Consider the following 13,007-nt stretch of genomic DNA (forward strand, 5'->3'; position numbering starts at 1 on the left):
CTTGTTTAGATCATAATGGTTTATTGTATTAATTCATATTAATGTATGCAGATTTTTTTTATTATAGTTTATAATGTTTGCAAACGGTACAGCAGTAATATTTTTTCAAACTATTTATTTGTTTTTTACTCTAATAATTTCTTCAATTTTTTTCAGTTTTGTAGATAACTTCAAAGCTGCTTTATATTTCTTTAAGATGTTTATAGCATATTAGTGCGTAATTCTAGTAATGCAAGTCAATGGAAGATTAACAACCAAAGTGCAGGGTGACACTTTGGCACAAAATAGCCAATTAATACAAGCTTTTAACTAGAAACATTTGTGTTCACCAAACCTGAAATCTTAATGCTGGGTTTTTTTTCTGCCTGTTTTCTGCAGGAAATGCAGAAAGAGGTTATTGTGCTGTTTCTCTTTCACATTCTCCCGTTGTAATTTGTTATAATGACAAAAGTGTAAGTGCTTTATCTTTTTCTCCCAGCAATCCTTTAATTATTCAGAAGACTCTCAATACTGATGTGTTTCAAAGGACACAATTCTTTAGAAAAAAATCCCCTTTAATATATAGGTCTTTAAATCCATTCTAGCGAACAGTCGAAGACAAGCTAGTTTAATCATCAGGATGTGAATACTGCAGCATTGCTGAAGGTCAGCTGTCATTGTTATAATCACATTTTGAGGATATCTGCGATTTATTTTGCAACCCAGCAGTGACAGTCATGTCTAGTTACAGTGCTGGTGAAATGTTTTCTGTACTTTCTTTATATCCTTAAGCACTGTTGGGAACTTACTTTTAAAAGTAATGCATTATAATATTGTGTTACTTCATAAAAAAGTAACTAATTGCATTACTTAGTTACTATTTATGGGAAGTAATGCATTATGGTACTTTTGCCTGAACTGGAATTTCTGAGTAGTCAAATAATGAAAACTAAATAAAATAAAAGTAATAATTACAAAAAACTGTATGCAATATTTTTTAATAACTAATATAAATAATAAAGTTACTAAAACATTGAAAAATAATTATATCAATAATAATAATAACAATAAATGATAGAATAGTACAATGCATCACATTTCACACTAAAATGATAATTATATAAATGTATTTTGCACAAAGAATATTAATTACTATTATTATTATTAATATAATTATTTTTTAATTTTAGTTAAAGTTTTAATTACTTTATTATTTATATTAGTTATTTTAAAAATATAAATATATTTGCATATAGTGTTCTGTAATTATTACTTTTTTTGTTTTCATTATTTGTACTACTGTAAGTGAAATTAAATAAAAATGAAAATGCCTTTGCAACTAGCTGAATAAAAAGCTATTTTATTTTTTATTTCAGTAACGAAAATGTGTATGTTTTTAAAAATGGTTTTAATTAACAATAATAATACTGAATCAAATTTGTCATAGTAACACTTGTGTTGTTTCTTCCCTTGTATTTAAATAATTTAAAGCCTATACTATATATTTACTACTTGACTGAAAGTTAAAAGACTTAAACACTATTCTCATTCATCAGTTTTTAATAGATGCATGAATCTACCAAATAAATATACTGTATGTAAACAAATATTTTATCTTGCAAATAAAAACTAGGATGTTCTAACAAAGTCTTTTGGTTTTCTTCTCTGCAGGATTCGGGATGACCACGCCTGTGACAGTAGCTGGAAAGGTGTTCTTGATCTTCTACGGTCTGTTAGGTTGTGCGGCCACCATCCTGTTCTTCAACCTGTTTCTGGAGCGCATCATTACCCTGCTGGCCGTGGTGATGAAGGCCGTGCGTCTGCGCCGTCTGCGGACCAGTGGTCTCCTCCCGCCGGGGATCTGCCAGGACTTTGCTGCGAGTACGTTGCCCGGTTGGAAACCCTCGGTGTACCACGTGATGCTAATTCTGGGTTTATCATCCATCGTGATCTCCTGCTGCGCGTCGGCCATGTACACTCCAGTCGAAGGTTGGGCTTATCTGGACTCGCTGTACTTCTGCTTCGTCACTTTCAGCACCATTGGTTTCGGAGATTTGGTGAGCAGCCAGAATGCTGCGTACGGCTACCAAGGACTTTACCGCTTGGCCAACTTCATCTTCATCTTGACTGGAGTATGTTGCATCTACTCGCTCTTCAACGTCATCTCCATCGTCATCAAGCAGGTCCTCAATTGGATGCTGGAGAAAATGAGTTGCTTGTGCTGCCAGCACTGCAACAAAGCCAACGGTTTCTTGGGACGCCGCAATGCCATCAGGCCCGGCTCGCGCCTCAGACGCGGACGCTTCGGTCGAACGCCGGACTCGGACAAACCTTGCGACAGCGACACAGAGGGACGCAGGCTCTCGGGCGAGATGATCTCCATGCGGGACTTGACAGGATCCAATAAAATCTCGCTGGCCATTATGCAGAAACAGCTGTCGGAGTCAGCCAATGGATATCCCAGAACGGTTTGTGGAAGTTCACGTCAGAATGGCTTTTCCGGTGGCGTCGGTGCTTTGGGCATCATGAACAACCGATTAGCAGAAACCAGTGACTCTAGGTAGAAAACGATTGTTTTTAGTGGTAAAACCTCTCCAACTCTCTCTGGATGTTGAGCGATTGGGGTTGGCGATGTACATTTTTGAGCTTGTGCAGAACAGCATGGCATGCATGAACTGTATAGGATATCCTTTAGGGTTTTTGGATCGTGACTTGCTAAGATGTGTGCTAAGAATGCGTGCTAGGAAGTAACGGTGCACTCAAATCATGTTGGAGAGATCGTATTTACTGTATAAGTTGAAAGGACATGAGTGCCACTGAAAAATCACAATTACGAGTGGGAAATGAGAAAAGTCCCATGCTGGGATCGTTTCAGTGAGAAAACAAGTCAGATGCAATGAATGCAGCATCTGCATTAATGGCTCAAATTAATACAATTATTTATTTTTTATCTTAGTTGCATGCATAAAATACCATAGTAAAGTTCAATTACAATACAATTATATTTGAATAAAAACATAAAAAGCAACATACCTGATGCAAATTCTTTAGTCATAATTTTGCAGTAAAAAAAAGAATTAATGCATTTATGTATAATGCATTATAAAGTGTTCAAAATGTATTCAGATTATACCTTTTCGTAAAATGCATTATAATATTTGCAGGTTTGCAAGTATTTACATAGATATCATGTATTATAACTGTAACCACAGTTAGTCATGAGATCATACAGTGCATTACAATGCATTAAAAATACTATTATAAAGCATTATATATAAAGGCTTCAAAGATATTTGAATGCACATGATGTCGTAATTGCGGCTTTGCAACTCATAAATATGAATTCCCAGGAGGATTTGAATGCACCATATTATAGTAATTAAACGCCACAAACTCTGATTACCTGAATCATATTTTCTTGAATTTATCAACAATAATGTACTACCGGAGCTAACCCTAAACAAATGCTCTAAAGTTAGACTTGACTAAGTGGCTATTCATAGGAGATGAGTAGAGCTTGTCTAATCTCAAATAAGTAAAAGTAGCATTGTATTTACTTACAGCACACTCGATTTACAACTATGCACCATCTCCATGTCTCAAACATATTCATTGTTAGTCTTGGGCTGCATCCCAGTTTGCATACTTATGCTGTGCACTAAAAGTATGTACTTCTCTGCTCAATGGAAAGTCCATTCTCAGTATTTGGACAATTGGACAATGTCTCATGTTTGCACAGTGTCCCTTATTTTGTACAGTTTGTGTCTTAACATCCAGCTAAATTCAGTACCTGCATTATTATGTTTCTTTTAGGTTCATGCAACTAACAAAATATTTTAATCTATAATTCTCTGGCACTCCTTTTTGACAAAAAGTCAAAAGAGTATTATTAAAAACTCTCCTCTTCCATAGGGCAACACAACAAAAATTAATACTTAATTGTTTATTTATCAGATCTTTATGGTTAAAACATCTAAAAATCCTTAAAACAGCATGAATTTACTTAGCAATACTCCGCAACATATCAAAACTCACTGAACTGTCAGATTTTTCAGTTGTTTTAAATTATATAATTTTTAGTTATAGTTTTATAGTGACAGAATATACGAAGAAACAACACAATACATATATATAATATCTCATGCAATGTTGCTTTTCAAGTAAATGTATTATGTTTCAAGCATTATTGGAAAACAAAACTACTACTTAATACATTATTACTATTACAAAAAAATGTCAGTCTTATGAATCATTTCAACATCACTTTTGACCTCGAACACTATATGTGAGCTAGTATGCAGCATTAATTAAAGACACATAGAACAAGGCTTATTTCTATAGCTACAAATGATGACTTTATGCAGATTAGAGAGCTGGGAGGTTGGAAATTTGTACAGTATAAGCGACTGCGTTTACTGTACCCCTTCAAATCTCTGTTGTTGCAAAGAGAAGCCACTGTTTGAAAAGTTCAGCTGAGGGTTTTACACCCTCACAGTAATATGATGAGGTTCACCAATGAGCTGAGCAGAGGAACTTCAAAGCCAAACTATGTGCTTCCCCAAAGAGGAGAGAAGAGGAGCTGAAGAGATGGAGTGAGACAGAGTGAAGGAGAATAAAATGAAGAAGCCCTGAGAGAGATAGAGAATATGAGCCATCTATCAGCACAGAACTAGACTTCCAGCGGAGCTCGTGTTCATCTGCAGACCGAATGTTAGTGCCCTCAACCCCTCCTCTATCATCTTATTAACACTGTCTATATCCTCTCAGATGGTGTTTGCTACACCTGCCCTTGCTTGGTAGGATGCATAATATCATGCCTGGTGTTGAACACACTACAGAGCAGTCTTAGTTGTTGAATAACCATTTAGAAGAAGTTTAGGCAATTATGCAATGCTATATTCAGTGTTTCTGCGGGTCTTAAAAATCCCCTTAAAGCCACAAATGAAGGCCTTTAGTCAGAGCAGAAAGTCTTCAATTCATAAAGGCATGACATTATATGTTGTAGGCATTGCAAAAAATAAAATAAAAGATAGGTTATTTTTGAAAGATGTTCTAAATCAATATGACTATAAATCAAGTTAGATTTACTTGAGATGCAAATGTAAAAATGAAGTCTTGAAAATTTTAAGAAAATTGAGTTAATGCTTAATACATGAACAAATATGAAAAGCATAACTTTTTTGCAATGTACTGCAAGTTATTACAGAAAGTACATTTAGGTATTGCATAAGCAGAAACCCATATTGTAGTGTTTACATGCACACTCCTACACTGGTGTGCTTAAAAAGCACATTTGATTTGAGATTTGCATGCAATTTTGGTGAGAATTTTAGATGATTTTCTTCTTATTGGCATCAAAAACTAAACCAGACATGTGCAACTGAATAAAGTAAAACAAAAATGTGTGCTTAAATCTACAGTGAAGCAATCTGTAAAAATCAGTTTTGCTAAAATAGTTTACAATCTTCACAGTTAAAAGAACAAGTTGAGTAATTCAAGATATTAGATAATGCATGTAAATGCACTCATTAACATCAGTTTTCCCCATTATTTTGATTGCTTTGCATTTAAACTGCATAAACAACAATCTGTCAGCTTATCATCTGATCATTACATAGTGCCATGTAAACAAGACTTTCTTGTGTTGGTGGTTTAATGATTCGCACAAACTCCTTTTTATAATAATCACTATTTTATTGTGCATGTAAACAAACTCATAAGCTACCATAAAGTACATTTTTGAGCCATTCTGCACTCCCACTGGTTGAAGTCTAATTAAAGTCAAATGCACAAACAAACTCGCTCATGTTGCCTCAAATCACCAACTTTCATTGCAAAACTCTGCCAATGCAAACTCCCTTTCCCTCAAATGATAAATCAAACTGCTTAAACAAAACAAAGAATATTGGTTGAAGAATTTCAATAGCTGAGGTGTCATGCAGTATTTGTGTGTGTAGCAGACAGAAACAGATGCTAGTGTTCTGCAAACCCTTAAATCCTGACATGGTAAGAGTAGAAGAGGGAGAAAGACGGGAGACGAGAGGGAATCCAGTCCCTCAGGTGTGATGAGGAATCAGCACAGATGTAGTTTCCATTAGCTAGCTCTCTGCTGGTGATCTATAGCATCTCTGCTTAGCTCTCTTCTGCTCCAGGGAACAACAGCACGCATCTGCATTGACAACACACACACACACACACACACACACACACACACACACACACACACACACACACACTCCCTCCCTTAGCATAGCACAGTTCACACTCTTTAAGTGAATACCTGTATGTAACTCACTGTAAATAGTCAAGCTGAACAATTTCTGATTCTCTTTGCATATTGCAAAGGAAGAAGATCGTGGCTCTTGCTTATATTATACAACCTCAGGTAGTTTATTCTTCTGATGTAGTTTTTTGCATGCTACTATGGTAAAGCCATACAAGAGGCACTTGTATCTGTTATAGGTCTATTTTTATATTCAGATATGATAATGTAATATCTTGCGGTGATGGTGAGCTTTAAAGGAACAAACGACTTGATTAAATGTGCTTCATGTAATGAAAATTAGGGGTTGGCAGTATGAACAAAATATAACATATTATGAGTAAGATTCAGTACATATTATGAAATTCAACTAAAAGTTGTTTATATATTAAATTACAATAATGCTTATTTTTAGATAATCCATTGAATTAGAAAATGTTGATCATCTGATTGGTTTCTCTGATGTAAAATCCAGATTTAACTGATGACTGTTTTTTTATTTTTTTATTTGCTATATACTTATTTATTATTTATATACTATTATAGATTTATAAAAAAAAATATTTTATTTTTTTTATTTTTATTTTATTTTAATGTTATTATTTTGTGTTATTATTTGGTATCATTCTTATTTTAATGTATTATTTCAGTTCATTTTATTTATTTACAGGTTGTAATTTTAGTATTTAAATGTGAACTTCTAATATTTGTTTACATTTAATTTTTTTTGTATTATTTAGATTTTATTTAATCTTTGTTTTAAATGTTTGTAATAGTTCGTTTTAATTAACGAAAACAATGACTATACCGTCATACCGCTGACCCCTAAAGAAGCCCTACAAATCTCACATCAAATTTGTAGAAAACCACACGTTACATGATGAACATATCATTGCACATGAGTGATGCACATGAAAAGAGGGTTTGAGATGTAAAGCAGAGCTGTGCTAACAATGCAACTCAAAGAGAAGGAATGTGTTTTTACAAGCCTGAAGATGCATTAAAATATATCAAATAAATTTAAGTTTGTTCTCTTATAATGCATGCATGGATCAATATCAACTGCCTTATTTTGTTCCTCAACCATGTAACTATAGATCTGACTTACTCTGTACAGTAAATCTTTTGCATTTTGCAAAATGTATCTCCATTGATTGCAGTGGATCAAACTGAACTGAAGTCCGGGAATTTCACAGTTAACTATCTATCTATCTATCTATCTATCTATCTATCTATCTATCTATCTATCTATCTATCTATCTATCTATCTATCTATCTATCTATCTATCTATCTATCTATCTATCTATCTATCTATCTATCTATCTATCTATCTATCTATCTATCTATCTATCTGTCTTTTTTGTAGCCGTTGATACGGACTCAATTAACTCATCGATCATTATTCATCTTTATGTTTTTAACAGCAATATGAAGCCAAACAAGGTCGTTAGATTTTACGCTGGTGTGTGAGGTGGAAACCAGGTTTAGATTATGACTTATTGTTGGTAAATGCAGAAAAATACATCACTCTATAGAGAATGGTGTTTATAAAGGTTACTCTAAAGGTGGGACAAGTATTAGAAATTTCTGACACTTGTTTCATGTTGTGTCATGTTTGTGATCTCAAAATAAGATGATGTGTGATTTAAACATCTGTTTTAACTTAAAAATTGAATATTTAACATTTAATGTGCATTATATAATCAATTGCAGATAATTATAATGATGGCTCTTTTACATTATTTATGGCAGCTAAAACTATTAGTTTAAGAAAATTACTTCGATGCATTAAACAATATGCTGACAAAAACATATTATCCTCCTGATGTTCAGTCATTCTCAATGTATTCATTTCATGCAACTCTTATTATAAAAGCATGAATGTTTCTCATACCAGATGATGGCAGGTACATTAGTAGTTATGTGGAAAAGTAATGAAGGTTATGAAGTTATGAAGGAAAAGAAATGAATAATAATTTACAATTATCCCCCAACATGAAGATTGCATGTTCAGACAGTATTTTGCATTGAACAATGAAGAGATGCGCTTGACGTGCATATCAGATTTTGTAATTGTGATGACTGTGAGTCAGACGGTTGATATGAATTTTTAGCATCATTATATTTTAAGAAAGATTCCTTATCAGTATGCAGGAAGAGCAGAACAGAATAGTGTTCGCCTACTCAATCTGTCTCTCCTGCTCTCTTTATTTCTCTGTTTCTGCTGAAACATGCATGAAATGAGACCATCAGATCGGGTTCATATGTAATTCAATAGCTGAAATTTACAATGAAATAGCATTCCAAGCCCATTTTATTTTTATAACATGACATTTCTGATTGAAACATCAAATGAATTCAAGATTTTATCGATTGGGTAATAGCTGGATGGTGAAAAATGTAAAATAAATAAATAAATAAGACGATAAGCAAGTTAGCACATTTTGATGAATGGTTACAAAGTCAAACATATTTTTCACCGGAATAACTTTAATTAATGAATCATTCACAGCAGGGTCATTATAGTTAACTAAAAATAAAATTAAATAAAAATGGTAATGGGAAATTAAAATTAAATTAAAAAAGAAATCTATATGGACATAAAAAAAATTAATTAAAATGACAAAAATGCAATACTAAATACTAAAACATTAAATAAATGTAAAAATTTAAATCAGAAAAAAAAAATATTATAAAAATTATAAAATTATAAAACTATAATAGTATATTACTAATTAAATATCACTGGTTGTTAATAACAATTAGCATAAATATTTGCTTTTATAAAAATGTTTACTAATAAATTATTTTATTTTTTAAATACAGTTATTAAAACACTATACATATTTAAACATATATTAATATTCACTTTTTTTTTTCTTTGTCTTTTTTATTTTTTAAATAGGAATGCTTTTGGATTTCATGTTGACTTCAAATCAAATGACACTAGCAGTTTAAGCAGTGATTGAGACCAAGCAAAATGATCCCTCATTAGGACACCACTTTAGTCACCTGTGAGTATTTGGTCAGTAATCTAGACCTGGTTACCTGGTTATCATTCCTCACAAGTCTTCATCTCAGACTTAGGCCTGCCCCATGTTGCCTGTTGATTTACTGTATGCAAATGATCCTTCTGGTTGCAAGTTGCACATTTATAACAATGATTGTACTTTTATATTTATTTTAAAAAGATCATATCTAATGAGTCACGCATATAAGAAATTAAAATCTATTCTAAGAATCTCTCTGTCTTGTTTCCTTTCATACCTGGCCAATAATTGCACATGTTTCCATCTGTTCTTCTTTCTATTGTTGCAATTATTTCTAAATTGCCTAAAACGTCCGAGGTTTTGGCTTTGATTTTATAATTGCTGAAGGTAATGACTGAAAAGTAGTTTTGACCAATAGCGTGCAGGCATTGTACATAATCAGCCAATCGTGGCTTGAAAGAAGGCGGGATCTACAGATAACTGTCGCAATCTATCTATCTATCTATCTATCTATCTATCTATCTATCTATCTATCTATCTATCTATCTATCTATCTATCTATCTATCTATCTATCTATCTATCTATCTATCTATCTATCTATCTATCTATCTATCTATCTATCTTCAATTATGAATTATAATTGAAATTATTTAAAGACAGCCACGATTGGCTCAGTAAACCTCAGTTTAATAAAAAAAAGAAGAAGCAATTTTATGTTTGGTTTTCCTCCATTGTCCAGTAAAAAGCAGAGAACTGTCATTTTTGTGTACTGTTACACCTCTATGTTTTGATAAAAACCGAGCTGATGTTAGCTATTCAGCTGTTCTTATGGAGAAAAACTGCAACTTAACACTTTTCCCAAGCTCTTTGTCTCATAACAGTCTAGTGTGCGATGGCATGTCAGGAAGCATTTGTGTGTTTTCTGTGTGTTTCCCAGCACACGTATTGTAGCTTATGACTGCTCGACTGAATCTTCCCTGTGATGCTCATTCAATCTGAAGCAGCGCTTTCACTCCATCCTCCTCCGTCGTCAACACTGAACAAATTGTTTTTCTGCACTAGCTGAGGCCGTGATCCTCGCGCGCGGAAACAAGCTGTGAAGTAAAACCACACTGACTAGCCCTGAGCGAATTACAATCAGTCCTACACAACCTGAATAATCACAGCCTGCTAGTCAATAGGTCTTTTGTGGGCTCGCATTAGACAGAGATGCATACCATAATAACAGCTGCTTACACCAGGCTAACACACATCATCACTGTAATGCAATGCAAATCATTGTGTTGTCACAGAACTGTAATTAAAACAAAACCAGGAATTGCATGCAAGAAGAAATGCATGGTTGAATGAAATAATTGTCATGCACCTAGCAGGGATGATTTGTGTATACTCTTTGCAAATCAGGTATTTATAGATTTTTCTTTATGTAAACAAACTTTTATTTTGGATGTGATTAGTTGCGATCAATTGATTTGACAGCCCTAATACATACATACATACACATATATTGTGTGTGTGTGTGTGTGTGTGTGTGTGTGTTTGTTTATCTAATGTTATTTTAAAATATTTGTATATTTGTATAACTTTATTAATGATGCTGAAAATTCTGATTTACAATTTACAAATATGTTCAAATAGTATCTTAATTTATAAAAATATTTCCCAATATGATTTTTAGTTTAATAAACAAGGTATTTTGCAGCTTATTTTCAGTAATAGAAAATGCTTATATGTTTACATATTTTATTATTTATGAATATTTACATAGTAAAATGAACTCTTCAACAGATAAAGGATTTTTTTTCATGATGCACACTGTATATGCAACACTGCATGGATCGTTAAACTGTCCTTTATCTGTGTTATAACAGACAAGCACAGACATGGTTTGATGCTTCCTCCTGATTAACGCTGCTTCACAACCAATATACCAGCTGGGGAAACACAATACTGGTTTTAGCTTTATTATCACGTCGAAAGAGGCAGAACTCATACGAGTGCTGGAGCAAAATGAGGTTTCATTAAGCAGATGCTTTGCTTCGGGGACCAATTTTATGCTTTGAGATAACAAAAAACTGCTAGACATTACAAATGTATTTGTGCAGTACAACATTAGCCAAGACCAGAGCAACGAAGCTGAAATTATACTTCCACAGAAAGTGCATTGAGATGTTGGTGTTTGACTGTTACTAATCCATTAGTCACTTGCAGTTAGAGATTTGAACAAACCACTAAAACTCAGTTTTTTATGCTCAAATTATGCATGAGACCTCTAATCATTTCTCTTATTGAAGAACGGGTTGCTATTACTTTTCAAGGCATTTCACCTGACAGATATTAAAACAGTGGAAAAGAAAGCACTATAGTTTCACTATTAGCATCCACAGCATTTTACACAGAACCTTTTTCTATTAGAAATACTTTATGTGATAATTTACTTATTTAAGCATTTATTTATATTCTGTACTTATTTAATTTTATTTTTATTTTATGCGTCTGTCAATTTTTACCTGTTTGTATAGCTAGTCATAAATTATTAAATAATTTATGAATATTCAATTAATTATTATTTAATATTAATAATTCAATTTTCATTTATTTCAAGACTGCATTTTTGCTTGTTTACATAGCTAATAATATACACAATTAATATAATTATTATTTAATAGTAGAAAAGTAGTTTATTTATATATACTTCAAATATTTGCAATCTAAAAAACAGTATCTACGCCATTTTTTGTTAGAACGGATCACCATACTTCTTTTTTTTTTTTTTTTTTTTTTTTTTATCAAAGTGGGATCTTTGTGTGTGTGTCTCAATTTTGATTCCCCCATCAGACCAATTATTTATCTCAAAGTTTCATTTTCATATGAAACAATGAGGAAGACATAATCCGAGTCTTTAGAGTTCAGAAGTTGGGAAGTTTGACTGAAATGTAACATTTTTGCTGCTTGAAATGCACATTCAACTTTTTTTGTCTCTCGCAAGCTAATTATAGCAGCTTATAACTTTGATAACAGCAGATATTTTGGTTTGAAATGCTCCAGCTGTCTCAAGTTCAGAATATCCCAACACTTTTAATCAAATAGCTTGAACTGTAGCTTCTCAAAAATATAAAAGGCAGCCGTTCTAGACTGCTTTTCATGCTGGGTTTTGTTAAAACCTGTTTGTTTTTTGCTGTATTGAGTCAGCATCAGTGGCTAATTAGTTCCTGACTGGCACCGGTCAAGGAGGAGAAGTGAATGAGATCTAAACATGGTCAAACTTCAGAGTAGTCCACACCATTATGTGCTTCCAAAGCTGCACAGTCTTCATCCCAGCACGTCAATTAGCGTGATCCTCCTCACAGACCCGTCAGCTCATTCTCATCACTGCTTTACATATCAAATAAAACTTCTACATGTGAAGTGACTTAATGTCCTCGACAGACTAACGGTGATTCCTGACGGATAATGTATGTCCCCAACACCCACAGAAGAGCTAATGTGAAAGTCAATGCAGGGACAGGGCAAAAGAGAGCTGCTAAATACTCTGATTGATGAAGCTGTTTCCTCAGCAGCTGTTTGCCAAATTAACACAGAACTAGAAGAACCTGATCGCTGATTATTGCTGATCAAGCAAGAGAATTAGAAACCAGGTCCATCATTGAAGGGTTTGACTTAAAAACTCACCTCAAATATCCCTTAAAACCATTTGCATTTTGTTTTGATATGTTTATGTATTTCTAATTAAAATGAGAAGTTTTGGCATGACAAATAATGTGCTTTTTTATT

The 13,007-nt window shown here is 33.2% G+C and overlaps 1 protein-coding gene across 1 annotated transcript in view; it reads left to right on the forward strand.

Moving 5' to 3' along the window:
• The window catches only part of LOC128025877 (potassium channel subfamily K member 12-like), a 30,154-nt gene extending 20,671 nt beyond the window's left edge, over window positions 1-9,483 (forward strand). Inside the window, exon 4 of the mRNA XM_052612459.1 lies at window positions 1,651-9,483. Within this exon, the coding sequence (XP_052468419.1) occupies window positions 1,651-2,543 (893 nt within the window). The 3' untranslated portion in view covers window positions 2,544-9,483. The remainder of the gene's footprint in view (window positions 1-1,650) is intronic.
• Window positions 9,484-13,007: the final 3,524 nt, after the last annotated feature.

Source organism: Carassius gibelio, chromosome A13 (genome assembly GCF_023724105.1).
Source record: "Carassius gibelio isolate Cgi1373 ecotype wild population from Czech Republic chromosome A13, carGib1.2-hapl.c, whole genome shotgun sequence".
NCBI lineage: Eukaryota > Metazoa > Chordata > Actinopteri > Cypriniformes > Cyprinidae > Carassius > Carassius gibelio.